Below are 16,292 nucleotides of genomic sequence, written 5' to 3'. Positions count from 1 at the left end.
GCTTCCTGAGCTTCTGAGTAGTAGTGGGATACCCCCACAAGGATCTCAGTGTGTGAGGCTCTGTCTTCCCTCATGGTCTGTGAATGACTGTAAGTGCACTCCTCTGCCATGGGGCTAAGGTGGGGGAGCCTTACTGTTCTATTGGGGGTGGCCTAGACTGAGATCAGGATCTGAATGTGGTCAGAGCACCAGAGTCCTGTTCCAGGGACAGAGGACAGAGCTTGGCAGTCTCTCTTCACTCCCCTCCCTAGGCTTAGCTTGTTCATGCCCTGGGGGCTCCTGCTTACTAGCTCCACCTGCTTCTGGTTCCTGGATCTGGGCTGCCATGGCCACGCTGTTCGCTGTGTGCCCTGAGGGCTGGGCTTCACATGCTCCCTCTGGCAGAGGTCCCCCTGCTGTTCCCCCAAGTTGTGCCTGTTGCTCCCCGGGGTGTAGATCAGAAAACTGCCCCCCCGCTGCTTTGAGCTGCAGCTCCCAGTGCCCTGGGGCTGCCTCTGGGAGGCTGACGTTCCTTCACTCTGGCAGGCCACCCCTCTGGTGGGCCACCCCTCCGATCCCATGGAGCCGAACCTTTCCGCTCTTTTCCAGGTTACCTTGGGTTGGAGAATTGCCTCACTGGATCCCTCTGTGGGTTCTGTCTCTCGAAAATGTAGTTAGAGTCCTTAGCTTGTAAGTTTTGCTCCAGAGCAACTAAGAGACGGTCCTCTCCTGTCACCATCTTGGCTCCACCTCAGCTCTGGTTGTTTCAACAGGAAGTTTGAAAGTCCCCCATTTCACTGAAAGTCCCTCTTTTCTCCTGAAAGACGATTCTCAGTTTTTCTGGGTAATTGATTCTCAGTTGTAAACCAAGATCCTTTGCCTTCCAGAATATCATATTCCAAGCCCTCCAAACCCTTAATGTAGATGCTGCCAGATCCTGTGTAATCCTGACTATAGAGTCACGGTAGTTGAATTGCTTGTTTCTGGCAGCTTTTAGTATTTTCTCTTTGATTTGGGAGTTTTGGAGTTTGGCTATAATATTCCTGGAAGCTTTTCTTTTGGGATCTCTTTCAGGGGGGTGACTGGTGAATTCCCTCAATTTCTATTTTATCCTCTGCTTCTAGGATCTCAGGGCAATTTTGATGTATTATTTCTTGCAAATGAAGTCTAGGCTCTTTGCTTGGTCATGATTCAGGTAACCCAATAATTTTTAAATTATCTCTTTGGATCTGTTTTCAAGACCAGTTGTTTTTCCCAATGAGATATTTCATATTTTCTTCTAATTTTTGGTTTTTTAGTATAGTTTATTTATTCCTGAGTTCTCACAAAGTCATCAGCTTCCTTTCATCCCATTCTGCATTTTGAAGAAGTTATTTTCTTCAGAGAGCTTTTTTTATCTCCTTTTCCAGCTGGCCAATTCTGCTTTTTTTTTTTTCAAGGCAATGGAGTTAAATGGCTTGTCCAAGGCCACACAGCTGGGTAATTATTAAGTGTCTGAGGCTGGATTTGAACTCGGTACTCCTGACTCCAGGGCCAGGGCTCTATCCACTGCGCCACCTAGCTGCCCCTCCAATTCTGCTTTGGAAGTCATTCTTCTTCTCATTTGCCTCTGTGTTGCTTTTTTTCAATTTGGCCTAAACTGGTTTTTAATATTTTATTTTCTTCAGTATTTTTTTTTGTATTTCTTTCACCAAGCTTCTGACTTGGCTTTTATGATTTATCTGCATCACTTATTTCTCCTCCCAATTTTTCCTCTACCTCCCTTAAATGCTTTTCAAAGTCTTTTTTGAACTCATTCATAGCCTGAGCCCATTTTCTATTTCTCTTGGAGGTTTTGGATACAGAAGCTTCAATTTTGTTGTCATCTGAGTATGTATTTTTATCCTTTATGGGACCAAAGTAATTCTCTATAGTCAGATTCTTTTCTGTTGTTTGCTTATTTCCTCAGCCCATGACTGATTTCCTGCACTTCCAAGGCTTTGGGGGTTTTTTTTTGGCGACAACCCACAGGGACCTTAATTCCTCCAAGGTCCTATGAGAGGCTCTGACTGCTCTCTTGCCTATGTTCAAGCCCTCCCCTCTACCCTGGACCTGTGAGGAAGGTCCCTGTCCTGCTATGGTGGTGTTGTGGGGGCCCAGACTGCAACCTGGATCTGAGTGTGAACAAACAGCTGAGTTCTGCCTCAGGATGAAGAGAAGCCTCTGCAGTCTCCCCTGACCTCCTGACCCCCTAACCATATGTGGGATGAGAGCTGTGAATGTGTGGGGTGGCTCTGCTGACTCCCGCTGCAGGTTCTCACCACAGGGCTGCTCTGAGGTCAGAGCTCTGCTCCGAACTCACTCTGTTGTGGCAGAGTTCTCTCACCACCCCTTCTGGCCATCTCCAATGGTCCCTGGGCCAAGAGGTCTGGAAACTGCTCCCTCTGCTACAGACCCAGGTGCCTGACCTGGCTGTGCTGCGCTGTGCCTACCACTGCACTGCGGTTTTTCCCAACCCCTGGTCCTGGTGAAACAGACCTTTCCTGCAGAACTTCTAAGTTGTCTTGGACTGGAAAATTGTATCACTCAGTCTTTCTGTGAGTCTGCCCCTTTAAATTTTGACTAGAGTCCTAATTTGACTGCTTTCAGAACTTTTGGGGGAATGAGTTTCTGGGAATTCCTGCCTTCATGCTGCCATATTGCTTCTGCCCCTGAACTCAAGTCCTCATTTTCTTCTTAACTCTCTACAGTCTGATTTCTGACCTCATGATTCAACTGAAACATCTCCCTCCAAAGTTACCAGTGCTCTATACATTGCCAAATTCCATTTTCTTCAGTCTTCATCCTTCTCTACATCCATTGACACAATGGACTACTCCCTTTTTCTTCATCCTGGTTTCTCTCCAGGTTCTAGTGAATTGCTCTTTTCTAGTTCTCCTTCTATGTCTCTTTGATAGAGCTTTATCCTGATTGCTAATAACTGTTGGCCCACAGAGCTCTGTCCTGGTCCCTTTTTTTTCTTTTCGCTCCATACTGTTTCACTTGGTGATCTCATTAGTTCCCATGAATTCAATTATCATTTCTGTGGTTGATTCTAAGATCTACTTAACCAGTCCTAACTTCTCTCCAAATCTCCCATCTCCAATTAGCTATTGACACCTGGATTTCAACAAATCAAAAAAAAGAATTCGCTGCCATCACACACACACACACACACACACACACACACACACACACATGTGTGTGTGTGTGTGTGTGTGTGTATATATATATATATATGATAAAGCACCAGCCCTGGAGTCAAGTGGACCTGAGTTCAAATCTAGCCTCAAAACTTGACACTAGCTCTGTGACCTTGAGCAAGTCATTTAACCCTGATTGTTTTGAATTTAGGGCCATCACCAGTCATCTTGATTCACATCTGTAAAGTTGGTGACTTAGAACAGCATCCCCCTCACTCAAATCCAATCCACTTGTCATAGCATCACTTCCCCTGATGTCATGGACTTCTTTGAAAATGAAGGATAAGTATCATAATCATCATTTAGTATAAATTGGAAATAGTCAAAAGAAAGAAGGCATTACAGTATCCTAGATATACTGTTTGCCCAGAGTAATAAGCATGTTGTCTCCCCCAGTAGGTGGTGAACTCCTTGGGATCAGGGACTATCTTGTAGGATAAAATGGGAAACAGCCTTGGAAATCATCTAGTTCAATCTTATCTTACAGATAAGGAGATAGAGGTGATAAGAGATGAAATTGAGTTAGGATTTGAACCCAGGACCCAAAACACTAGGTTGAGAAAAACAGGTTAAAGCAATGGGAATCAAGTCAGATACCTTGGGGATGTTTATCTAGGAGGTTGATTGGGAATATCATGGCCTTCTAATCTGTGAAAGAATTTTGTTTGGAAGGGAAATTAAAATTTAGTTTGACAAAACATACTAGGAAGGTTGAGAAGAGGGGAGAAGTAGGAACCACAGATGGATATTTCTAAGAATCATGAAAGAGCAAGCTTCCCAAAAATGAGTACAATTCAAAAAGGGAATGAGCTTCCTTAGGAAAAAAATGGATTCTCCTTCAAGGTCTTCAAGCAGACTGAATGAGCTCTTGCTGAGTGTGTTGTTCAGAGCAGCCTTGTCCAGATTCAAAGTGTGTTGGGTGGTCTCTGAAGCCCTTTGAAGTCTGAGACTTGGCAATATTGCTGTAATTGGGAGAACTAAAGGAGCCCTTGGAGAACATCCATATTAGCCACTTCATTGAGGCTCAGTGAGTAATGGCAGACTTCAATAAATGGAGCTTCTGCCTCCCCTGAGTGGGGGAGGGATTCTTGATTTCTGCCGATCATGGCTTATATGTTGGCAGATTTACTGAGCACTTTATTCATGACCTCTGAAGTAGTCTCGTGAGTATAGCCTCTCTCGGTGCTGAGGAAACTAGTGACCAGAAAGGTTGGTGACCTACTCGGGGTCACTAAGGCAAGAGGGCAGAAGTGGCCTTCAGCCTCAGTTTTCTTAGTTCTTTCCAATAACCCCATCTGGTGGGATGGGTGAGGTCAAATCATAAAAGGCGTAGACTATGGTAGAAGGATGTGAAACCCTCTTTGTGCAATAGAAAATTGAAAACTGACAACCTGGGATTTTTAGTTCAGAGGGCCAACCATTTCCTCTTTCAGTTTGGAGAATGATTTTGTGCTAAACTTTGAATTGTATGGCAAATTAGTCACACCTAGGAGTTCTTGAGTGGATGTATTTGGTCTTCAAGATCTAAGACTGAGAGGAAGGACTGAGAGCTTCAAGTTTACCCAGCCTGGTCCAGCTGCACCAGAGATGTTCCTACAGACACTGGGCCAGAAGACTTGAGGTGAAACTAACAACTGTCCTCTGCAATGACTTGGGGAATTTTGGGGGGAACCCTACCAAAACTGCTCTCTTCAGTTTCCTCTTCGCATGTCTATCAGATATTCTTAATATATTGTTTCTTTTGCTATATATTTTCCATATCCTAAACTTTGTTTTAAACCAAGAGGTCATGAGTTAGTTAGAAATTTAAATTAGGGTAGAATCAAACTTTTCTCTGAGCACTAGGAATTGTCTCAACTGCCAGCTCCAAGCTAGGGTGATTGTATTACTAATTTTCTCATTGATATGAAGTCCATAAAGTAGTCCTCTTTGAGAGGCAGACCTCCCCTGTGCCTGAAGGTTATAGTATTGTCCCAAAATAAAAAAAGCGATTATAACAGAATATTACTGATTATCCGGGGGGGGGGGGAGTATTGAGGTTAGGGTCATAGCAGAAAAGATCACATCCTAAAACACTTTTGCCCTCCCTCTGGGAGAAGAGAGGTATGACCTAGGAAGGATTTTTCCTTTTTTGTAGGGAGGAAGGAGGGAAAGGTTCAAATCCTGGAGGGCTAGCTGGACACTACACAATGACCCTGAATAGTGTTCTACTTGTTATGTCTTTTATGTTCTTGAGATCTAGGGGAGTGGGGCTGGGGAATAAGAGAATGGAAGTGGATCAGGTGCCAAATTGGACATTAGGAGCTGTGGCACTGAGAAGCAAGGATGGGGATGGAGCTCTCCCCTTCCAGATCACTGAGAAGAGGTCCAGTAGGCTCAGGGGTTGAGGAGTATCTTTGCTGAAGAGACCTTAGAATAGGCCTCAGACATGAGGCCCAAAACACTCTAGAACCCAGTTATTGCCAGATTACAACATCATTGGAAAAATTTAACAAAATCAATAAAAATACAATAAAGCAAACAATAAAGCATTACATTTGAAAACTTTTGATATGCAGTCTGCAGAGATCTTTCTGTATGGGTCAGTGGCCCCATTTTTTATTTGAGTTCACCACACTATCTTAGAACAAAGACTGTCAGAGCTAGGATGGCCCTTAGAACATAGCTATTTAGAGTTTTAGTTGTTTGATTTTTTATTTTATTTTTTACACAAAACCAATGTAGCTAAAAGAAAACTAGTTAACTGGCAGAATCTTTGCAGGGATTCCTCTAAGAAAGATTCTATTTCCAAGTTATCTTAGGACCTGACTAAAATTTATAATGAGCCATTTTTCAGCTGATAAATGGTCACATAATATGAACAAGTAGCTTTCAAAGGAAAAAAAAGCTTTTAAAATCATATCAAAAATGGTCCAAATTCTAAATACAAATCCAACCAACTCTGAGGGTGTATTTTACACCCATCAGATGACAAAAAAGGGAAAGAATTGGAGCTGGAGGGGCTGTGAGAAAACAGGCTCACAAATGCACTGTTAGTGGAGCTGTGATTCTGCAACTAGGTCCCCCAAAGTCACTAAACTGTGTTTACCATTTGACCCAGTGACCCACTCTACATTTCACAAGGATCAAAGAAAGAAAGGACACATGTGTGCAAAAATAGCTCTTTTTTAGGGATGGCAAAGATGCAGAAACTGAGGCAGGCATTAGTCAATTGGGGAATAGTTAATTAAGTTATATTTTACAAATCCTATGGGATTATGTGAGAGGTCAGAGGGATTGTGTTCCAGGAACAAGAAAGTATCACTAGATTTTTATAAATCTTTTGCTTTATGAAATTCTCTAGATTCATTTTCATAAATGAGTCCTGAGGACCTAGGAAGTGACTTGCCTAAGGTTACACAGGAGCAGTTAGGATAGAACACTGGGCTTGGATGCAGGAAGACCCGAGTTCAAGTTATAGCTCAGACACTGCCTAGATGTGTGACCCTGGCCACTCATTTAACCCTGTTTGTCTTAGTTTTCTCCTCTGTAAAAAGGAAATACAAAACTTCTCCACTGCCATAAAAACCAAACCAAACCCAAAAGGGGTCATGAGGAGTTGGATACAGCTGAAACAACCCAACAAAGATTATATCCACATAGGTGGAGGAGACATGGTCAAAGGTGACAGTCCATACATCACTCTGGAGCACTGAAACTTAGAAAATAGTAAGGCTGAGGCCTGCAAGGAAGAGACCCTGAGGCTAGGACTGGGAAAGGGCTAGGAGTCATTAGAGTACCAGGAGTCAAAGTCCCACAGCCCCTGGAGAACACAAAGACTCAAGATGCCAGGGTAGAGGGAGCAGCTTTATTGCTGAGAAGCATTGATTCTTTCCAGAGCCCTCAAGAAGGGGTGTGAGGTTGAGATCTACAGTCTCAGGGGAGAATAGAGTAATGGGCAACATTTGGTGAGAGCCCCAAGTTGGAAAATGGGAAAGAAAGACATGGAAATGTTTCACAGGACAGTCTAATCTCCAGAAGGGGTCAGGGGCGCTCAGAGACTAGGGTCACAGGAGTTCAGAGCTAGGTGGAAAGCATCCCCATAGGGCCAGCACTGACCCCAGGCTCACCTTCCAGGCCAGGCTGGGGTCTGGAGATGCCCCACTGCCCTTGACAGTCTGTTTGCCAGACAAATCCTTCACATCTCTCTGATCCTCACACGTCTCCTTCAGGGCCATTGGCCCCAGTGTCCACCAGTCATCTAGCAGACCACAGTCGGTCCACGAACCACAGCCCCAGATGGCAAGCGGCAGGGAGAAGTTGCCTGTAGGAGAGATGCAGGTGGGCCCCAGGGCCTCAGAACCCCCAGTCCCAAGGCCCATCTCCCTGACCCCAGCCCAGGCCTCACCTGTCACCAGCTGGATGATGCCCTGGTAGCAGCGGGACCCCTGGGGGCAGCGGGTGTAGGGCGAGTCCTCAGGACAGACTTTGGGGGTGGCACAGGTCTGACACTGGAGGTCACTCAGCTCCATGATGCTGCTGTTGAAGGTTTGGGAGCCAGCTTGTGGGGGGTGAAGATGGAGGAGTCAGGGGGCTCCACTCTGCACTCCCCACCCCCATCCTGCCAGATCTGCAGGCCCGGGCCCCTTCCCCCAAACCCCGAATCTAAGGCAATACACCAGGAGGAAGCATCGGAGCTGCCACCCCATCTTCCCTAGACCCCCCTCCCCCCGGGGGGCCCCGGGTTACCCGACTTGCTCCAGAGAGAGGCCGCGGTTGCGTCGTCGTTGCACAGGTCCGTGGAGCACAGGTGGTTGTAGAGGGTGAGGCTCACCTCGGGGGGCTTCCGGTGCTGGGACACCCCAGTGGGCTGCAGCCCGGCCGGGGCACAGCCCTTACTGCGGAAGGCTGAGGACACGGGGCCTGCGGGGAGGGAGGGGAGGGCTGCTGGGGGGCCGGGGCGGGGGGGCCGGGGCCGGGCTGGACCCCCCCTCCTCTCCCTGGCCCCGGGGCCTCACCGGTGCGCACGCGGAGCAGCGTGTGGTAGCACACCTCCGCCTCTTCACACTTCTGCACAGCCGCGGCCGGGCCGGGGCCGGGGCCGGGGCCGGGGCCGGGGGTCAGGCCGGGACTGAAGGCAAGGCTGGAGGCCGGGCTGAAGGCCGGGGCCGGGGCCGGAGGTCAGGCCGGGACTGAAGGCAGGGCTGGGGCCGGGGCCGGGGCCGGGGCCGGGGCCGGAGGTCAGAGGTCCGGACTGAAGGCAAGGCTGGAGGCCGGGCTGGGGCCGGGGCCGGGGCCGGAGGTCAGGCCGGGACTGAAGGCAGGGCTGGAGGCCGGGCTGGGGCCGGGGCCGGGGCCAGAGGTCAGGCCGGGACTGAAGGCAAGGCTGGAGGCCGGGCTGGGGCCGGGGCCGGGGCCGGAGGTCAGGCCGGGACTGAAGGCAGGGCTGGAGGCCGGGCCGGGGCCAGGGCCAGAGGTCAGGCCAGGACTGAAGGCCGGGCCGGGGCCAGGGCCGGAGGTCATGCCGGGACTGAAGGCAGGGCTGGAGGCCGGGCCGGGGCCGGGGCCGGAGGTCAGGCCGGGACTGAAGGCAGGGCTGGAGGCCGGGCCGGGGCCGGGGCCGGGGCCGGGGCCGGGGCCGGAGGTCAGGCCGGGACTGAAGACTGGGCTGGGGCCGCTGGCCCGCCTAGGACTGAAGGCCTGGCCAGGGCCGGAGGCTGGGCTGGGGCCGGGGCCGGGGCTCGGGCCCAGCGGCATCAGGTAGCAGTGCAGCGCCGCCGCGCCTGCGGAGAAGAGGCCCGGTCAGCGGCCGGCTCCAGCCCTCGGGGGTCTCCCTCCCCGCCCCCCAGCGGCTCACGCACGGCTTAGGCAGAGACACAAGTGGCAGAGCGCCGCGGCCACACGCAGCCTCCCGCCCATGGCTTTCTCCCAAGCGCCCAGGCACACCGCCCGAAGGGGCGGGACCCATCTCCACGGCGGCAGCGAGGGCGACGTCCCATTGGCTGCCCTCACAAAAGCGGAAAGGAGTGACTCCACGCATTGGCAGAACCCTGGAGGGTGCGAAACGAAGCGCACCTTGAGATCCCATTGGTCAGGACCGCAGATCTCGTTAAATGAACTCGAAGCATCATTGGAGGAAAGGGAAGGGGGTGGGGCCTCTAGGTTGGAAGCACCGCCTTCCATTTCTCTCCTCCCAGCCCATTGGCTCACTTCTTTGTCCGCACCATTCGCTAAGGATTCTGGGTTAGGCGGATGGTGTGGGTGAGGGTCCCACAGGGTAGGAGGAGCCTCGGGTCAGGACCGTGGGCTGGGGCTGGGGCCGGCCTGAAAGCACAGGCCATCTGGTGATGCAGAAAGTGTTTAAAGAGATGCGGCCACTAAGGGTCTTGCGCAGGCGCAGGCCCGGCCCAGCCGGGGAGTTTGGAAGTTCAAATCCTGCCCCAATCCCGCAGGAAGGGGCCCCAGGAGCCATGGCAGTGACCACTGCGAAGCCGGGGTCGGAGCATTAGGACGGCACTCTCCCCTGGATTTGTTGTGAGCTTCAAACAAGATAATATTTGCCAGGTGCTTCCCATAGTGCCAGGATGCAGTGGGTGCCAGCGCAGTGCCAGGGGGTGGCCAGGAGGCGGGTAGCACGCTGGGCGAAACCATTGGCTGGGAGCATGGGGGGACCTTTTGACTGGTTAGGAAGAGGAAGGTCCCACTGCGGGACGGGGGGAGGGGCAGGAACTAAATGGGAGAGCCTAGAGTGGGGGGGACTACTTAGGGTGAACCACGTTTGGCGAAGGCGGGAGGGGGCTTCAGAAGTTCAGAAGTCGGGGGGCAGGATGGGAAACCTGAGAGAGAGAGAGAGAGAGAGAGAGAGAGAGAGAGAGAGAGACATAGAGGAAGAGAGATAGAGACACAGAATGAGGGAGAGATGGAGAAAGGGAGAGAGACAGAGGGAGAAAGAAAGATGGAGAGAGACACAGGATGAAGGGAAGAAATAGAAGGAGAGAGAAAGGGAAAGAGACAAACAGAAAGAGACAGAAGGGGAGAGATAAAAGACACAGAATGACAGAGAGAGAGATGGAGAGAGAAAAGGAGAGAGAAAGGAAGAGAGACACAGAAGGAGGGAGAAAGGGAGAGAGACAGAATGAGGGAGAGAGAGAAAGCAGGAGGAGACACAGAATGAGGGAGAAATAGAGAAACAGAGAAAGAGAGACACAGGAAAGAGAGAGAAATAGAAAGGAGACAAATACGGAGACAGACACAGAAAGAGTAATCCCTCAGGTGCCCAAGGTCCCAGCCCTCGCCTTCCCACAGAGATACAACCTTGATCTTCACTGGTCCAGGCTCTCCCAAAGAAAAAGGGAGGCTCTATAGTCTCAGTAATGAACAATGAAGGATGTTCTTGGGAATGCAAAAAGGCAGGAGAGTTATTTGGGCAAGATGCCCCTAAATATACCCACTAGGAAGATAAGGGGTCTGCTCTCTCCCTCCCTCCTTCTCCTTTCTCTTCCTGATGTTCCAGAGATTTTCTTGAATAGGAACAGCCTAAACCATCTGACAACAAGGTGTAAGGAAGTTCTGGCTCGTCCTGACTGATACAGGTAATTTCCAGATGAGTTCAGTCTTTGGGTGTCCAGTGATATGTAGTTTTCCTTGACTCTTGGAGAGTATGGCAAGGGTTGGGATAGAGGTTTCCGCCTCCTAGTGTCCCACCTCCCTAAGGGAAATCCAGGGAAATTTCCCCATCAGTTCCCAGCCTCTGCAGGGCCAGTCCAAGGGGAGGGCCTAACTCATCCCACAATAGGACATTTGAGAGGAGAGTATACAACATCAGGAAATGCAAAGACAATCTGAGCATGTGTAGCTTTTTATTAAGGATTAAGCTTTTTTGGGATTGATTCCCCCCCCCCCCCCGGGGGGTTAAAAGAAGAAAGCAAGCACCTTCTATAAGGATCTCTGGAAAGATATCTGGACTCGTCATAATTAAGGCAAAGAGTTTAGAATTGTCTAAAAGGAACAAGAGAAATAATGAAGGTTTATGAAGCGGCATGCTTTAGATAGGGCTCCTAACCTCATGGCTCAACTGGGTACAGTAATACAACAGATATCACTCCATAAACATTCAAATAAGGAAGTTATTACAAAGAAACTTGTAAGGAAAACACATTCATTGTAAAACAGAATGCTTACATCTGAAACAAAAACAAGAAAAATATTTTTTCTAGTCTATCTCTCAAACTTGGGTATCCACTAAAGAGAATTTCAGGTAGAGACTGCCTCCAGAGTTCTCAGCCAGTGCAAAGGCTCCAAAAATTAGAGAGGGCTAAATATCATATCATACAGGAGAGAGTTGTAAAACATAGATTGGAATTGAACTGCAGAGTTGAGTCAAGTCAGGGAAAGTCTAGGGTTTGTTGAAAGATCTTGTATCTTGTCCAGGAAATGACTTGATGATTCTTCCCAAAGGAACACAGCAGCTCCATAGGCTAGAGTTTCTTCTGAACTCAAAAAGTAGTTAAATTTAAGGCTCTTAATTCTTTTGCCCTTGAGAGTGAGAGACCTGGGCATCATACACATCTCAGGGAAGGGAAAACAGTTGTGGCCAAATTGAGGTTTCCTGCCCACCATTTGAGCCAGTAGTCATTAACTCTGGGAAGTGGACCCCTTGGGTGTCATGTGAGATAGGGAATGGGTGGCTACTGAGAGTGGCTAAGACTATGGGATTGGAGTTGTCTTGGTCTAAGTCTCTACTTTGATGACCAGGACCAGAGGAAGGAGAACTGAGATCAAAGAGTCAAGACCAGTGTTGTGGAGAGGACCCAAATGGATCACCAGAAGGAGGAACCAGATGAGAAAAGATCCTGAATGTTAAAGACTATTAGCCATTGTCAATAGGCAGGGATGTAGAGAATGATACTTCTCATGTCTTTCCTTATTTATATCTCAAGGTCTAGCTTGGAAGGGGAGGTCTTTCAAACACATTCCCCTTCCTCATTTCCTCTTTTTTTTTGGCAAGGCAATGGGGGCCCAAGGCCACACAGCTAGATAATTATTAAGTGTCTGAGGCTGGATTTGAACTCTGGTACTCCTGACTCCAGGTCCATTGCTCTATCCCTGTGCCACCTAGCTGCCACTCCTCTTTATAATCTGTGAGTGAAAATCCTCTAACAGCACTAATGAATGGTGGAGAGGAGCTTTGGAAAGAGTTATGAAAAAGGACTGAAAGGCCTGAACATCCTCCTTAAATTAGAGGTGCAAGGAGAAACCAGCCAATCAGAGGAAGGAGCAGAGGCTGCCTTTTCAGCTCTGTGCCCCCCCCCCCCAGCCCCCCCCCCCCCCTTGAGGAGAACATATCCAAGTTTGGAGAGTGTTTCTTGAGTTTGAAAGTCCTAGAGGTCTTGGAACTGACTCCCTAAGGGAAATTTCTTTTTTTCAGAAAAGATAGCTCAAGAGAATAGTCCAAGCCTGGCCATTGTACCCACAGATAAGTACTAGATATCAGGACAGTGCAGATTCAAGGTGAAATGTAAAATGCTTAATCAGTATTCCCGCAGATTGCTTTATATTCTCCTTTGATTTCTCAGCCTCCTAGCTGATTGTGGCTGTAATTTTAAGTTAAATGATTGAATCCTGGTTTGTTTGTTTGTTTGTTTTTATCAGATGTTGGCTTGTGAGCATCTATATTTAGCATTCCTTTTCCATGTAGGAAATAAATAGCTGTTTCATACCTAATTCATATTACACACTGAGCATCACTTCAACCCTCTATACCCCCACCTTTTGGGGAAAAATTTAAATGTGAGCTGACACCTAAGTTTTAAAGAATTTTTCTCCATAACTCCTTAATGGGCATTTAATCAGTAGAAGCATGTGAGAAAAGGGAAACTTCCTGGGCTTATTTCCAGTAAAGACTACCACCTGAGTTAGGGCCCTTATGTATCAGGGAGTGACCACAGTACTTCAATGTATGAACTAGGGAGAATTTTTTCTTTATGGTTAGAATAGCTAGAAATTTAAGCCTATTTACCTAAGATTCTCCTTATTGGTGGAGATTGATTATGTTTTTTTGCTTTCAGGAGAGGCAGAATTGGCATGACCTTGGAAGAGGAGAGAGATCTTAGAGCTCCTGGCTTCCAACTTTGAGATAAGAGACACGAGTTACAGTCTCCAAAGGGAAAGACTCCAAAAGAAGCTGATATGTAGGAAAGCTAACACCTCCATCATAGCCATGGTAGATATTTCAAGGAATTTTCCCCTTGGATGAGATCTGGGATTCTCTCTCTCTTTCTCTGTCTGTCTCTCAGTTGACATGAAATATCTCAATTCCAATGGGAGAACCCTTTCACTGCTAGGGTCTGATAACTTCTCTAATTGTTTGCTGTTGGTTGAGATAAATGAAGAAACAGAAGCAGAATGAGGGAGGAACACAGTTAATTCTTCCTCCTCTTTTGTGGGAGCATAGAGATACTGGAAAGTTGAAGCTGTTTCTCTTTTAAGCAAACAAAAACCCATTATTATCAGCTGCTCTGGCCCAGCATCTAATGAAAAGAGAAGCAGCTCAGAAGTTTATCATCTAACAAATACTGAGTTTACTTAGTTCTTGGAGTTTCTAGAATTTTCCTAGATAAACACTTCTGGGATGATGACCCTTAGAGACCTACTTACTGGAATGGGAGTTGAACCATTTTAATATAACTATGAAATATTTTATGATGATCTATATTTATTTTAAGTCTCACTCTTACTGAGGCAAACTGGGACTCGGGCCAACAATGGGAGCCTGGGGGGGGGGGGGGGCTTATGTGGTGGAAAACCCAGACCAGAGGTTTCCATAAATAGGAGCCAGGAGTTGGGCCGACTTGAGCTCAGAGTGCCACTTGGTGGCTTTGGTAGAGATTGCATCTGAGTAAGAGATGGTACCACTATCTTAATGCATTTATTTAAAAATCTATTATAGTAATATGCTCATGGAATATGAATGTGAGATGAGAAACAATAGTAACTAATGATGATACTTCTGGATCAAGTGAAACTTGCCTAGAATTAAATATAAGGATAGAAAAATTGATTGAATAAATTAATCATTTCATCCCACCCTTCCTCTTAAAATAAGTGATGATTCCTCTACTGCCTTCAGGTCAAGTATGTTGCATTTTCCCCCTTTTTCAGGTTTCTCTGGTACATTCACGTTTTGGGGCAATCTAGGCTCTCTGAAAAATGGATTCAGCTCCTACTAATAATGTTTCCTCAAAGGTAGGAGGGGTCCTTTGCACCCTAATTCCATTTAACAATTAGCAGTTGAATTATATTCATTATAGCCCATATATATATATTTATATATAATATGTGTCTATATGTGTGTACAAATATAAATATACATCGGTACACATGTGAAAGAGCACACAATAAAGAGAGTATTCCAGTCTGGTGAGTTTAAAAGATTCAACCTGTTTTTTTTTTTAAACAACAGGCATGAAAGCTTTTATTTGCCCAATGCTGGCTGTTACAGGCACCACCATGTTGACTTCCAGATGGGTCTGCATGCTGTGGGGAAAGAAGCTGGAAGGTCCCAAATATGTCATAAAGCAATTTCTTGGGCCTTGGTTTTTGGGTAACTCTTAAGTTCATGATGGTAAAATCCTAGGCATTGGAGAGGAAACTAAGGCACAGTGAAGAGGTCTATAACCCTCCCTAGTGAGGCATAAAGCCCAGGTGTCTTCAGACAGTATATGACAGACCACAATTTTTTATCTCTGGGGGAAGGGACCTGGGAATCCATCTGGTGGCCTGTATATTGTCGGGCAGGCATAGGTCAAGGGCTAGGAGAGTCAGAGGCACAAGGCTGGAGCAGCTGCGGGCATCCAGGCAGAAGGAGGAGGAAGAGGCAGCACTGAATAGGGGCCCCCAGCTGAGGCTCAGTAATGATACTGGAAGAGGCAGGTGGAGCCTTGGCTCTGAGATGAGGAAACTGAGGCAAGGAATCTTAGTCTTGGAATTCTAGAGTTTGAAAGAGTTCTTAAAGATCATCAAAAGACAATTTCACAGACAAGCAAACTGAAACCCAGAGTGATGAATGACTTGCCCAAGGTGACACAGTTTAGAATATTGGAACAGTTCCATAAAAGGCAGGAGGATAGGGATTCAGAGCTCAAAAAGATGACTGCAGAGTAGTGGGGGCAGAAGAACCACAACCTCCCTTTGAGGCACATCTTATTGGAGGGGGCAATCTATGGCAGGTTTCTTGGCAGAGCTACCCCCCACTCCCCATTTTGGGGAAGGAGGTGGTAGTAGCTTCTTCCATTAGTGCACAAGCTGTAAGCAGCACATTTTTAGTACCTGGCCTCATTTCCCTTCCCATAGGGAAAGCTGCTAAAGCTGGAAAGGGAGTGGTAAAGATGTAGCAAGGGGAGGTGGCAAGAGAGCAGGACTGTCTGGTTCTTCTGCTCCTGGTTCTTCCCCATGAAGACAAAGTCATGGGAGGCTTGGTGTCCCACATGCTCTGGCTGTGGGGGAAGGGGGAGGGGGTAGAATTTCTGTCTCTTTTGTTCCCCCATTTTGGATGTTTTCTGCCCTGAAGGTCCCTGGGAGCTGCAGGAACTGAAGACAGGGGAGGACAGAGGCTCTAACCACCATGTAGTGTGGAGATGAAGAGGATGCTGTCTTGGTCCTGTAGCTCCCAATCAGCATCATTGATTAGTACCAGAATCCCAGGCCGTATGCTATCTCCCTGGATGAATAGCTCTGGTCGCTCCTTCAGCAGGTTCTTCCTTATCCAGATGAGAAGGTTTCAGATATCCCAGGGCTCCTCTTGACTGGGTAAAGTGACCTGGTGCTTCTTTACACCATGAAATAAGAGCTCTGCCCCACCTCCGAACTCCACCTGCACTGACACGAGGGCCACCATCTTGGGAGAGACGCAGGTAGCTGATTCATCCTGTTCTAATCAAAGGAAGGTACTACCACCCACATAGTTCTAATCAAAGGAGGTGACTTTCACCACATAGGAAAATGCAATTCAGGGGGGCTTCCATGTCAGGTGATCTGGGCATATTTAGGCAAGTCCCCTTACAGATAAAACAGAAGGATCCTCTAATAAAGGTCTTACTCCCAAGAGAATGACTC

At 47.8% G+C, this 16,292-nt stretch overlaps 1 protein-coding gene and 1 pseudogene across 2 annotated transcripts; both read right to left on the bottom strand.

Annotated features, from left to right (window-relative positions):
• Positions 1–7,033: 7,033 nt before the first annotated feature.
• LOC141509695 (testis-expressed protein 101-like) lies at positions 7,034–9,377 on the bottom strand. 2 transcript variants are annotated; one of them, XM_074219423.1, is made up of 5 exons: positions 9,041–9,211; positions 8,198–8,962; positions 7,929–8,102; positions 7,588–7,740; positions 7,034–7,503 (listed from the first exon to the last, which is right to left on the bottom strand). In XM_074219423.1, exons 4-5 carry the CDS (start codon positions 7,709–7,711, stop codon positions 7,247–7,249), a joined length of 381 nt encoding a protein of 126 aa, XP_074075524.1. In that variant the 5' UTR covers positions 7,712–7,740; positions 7,929–8,102; positions 8,198–8,962; positions 9,041–9,211; the 3' UTR covers positions 7,034–7,246. The 2 variants fall into 2 exon arrangements, with proteins under 2 accessions (XP_074075524.1, XP_074075523.1); XM_074219422.1 differs by lacking the exons at positions 7,034–7,503; positions 7,588–7,740 and having other exon boundaries at positions 9,041–9,377.
• A 6,351-nt stretch (positions 9,378–15,728) lies between these two features.
• On the bottom strand, positions 15,729–16,074 carry LOC141509696 (ubiquitin-related modifier 1 pseudogene; annotated as a pseudogene).
• Between the last annotated feature and the right edge of the window lie 218 nt (positions 16,075–16,292).

Source organism: Macrotis lagotis, chromosome 1 (genome assembly GCF_037893015.1).
Source record: "Macrotis lagotis isolate mMagLag1 chromosome 1, bilby.v1.9.chrom.fasta, whole genome shotgun sequence".
Taxonomy (NCBI): Eukaryota; Metazoa; Chordata; class Mammalia; order Peramelemorphia; family Peramelidae; genus Macrotis; species Macrotis lagotis.
This window is presented reverse-complemented; position numbering and strand designations above follow the sequence as displayed.

Bases quoted from the DNA above. Each gene is read 5' to 3' on its own strand.
- LOC141509695 (XM_074219422.1), bottom strand. From the start codon at position 9,362: ATGGAAGGCGGTGCTTCCAACCTAGAGGCCCCACCCCCTTCCCTTTCC. The intron at 8,963-9,040 runs GTGCGTGAGCCG...TCTTCTCCGCAG, and splicing joins CTTGTGTCTCTGCCTAAGCC to GCGCGGCGGCGCTGCACTGC.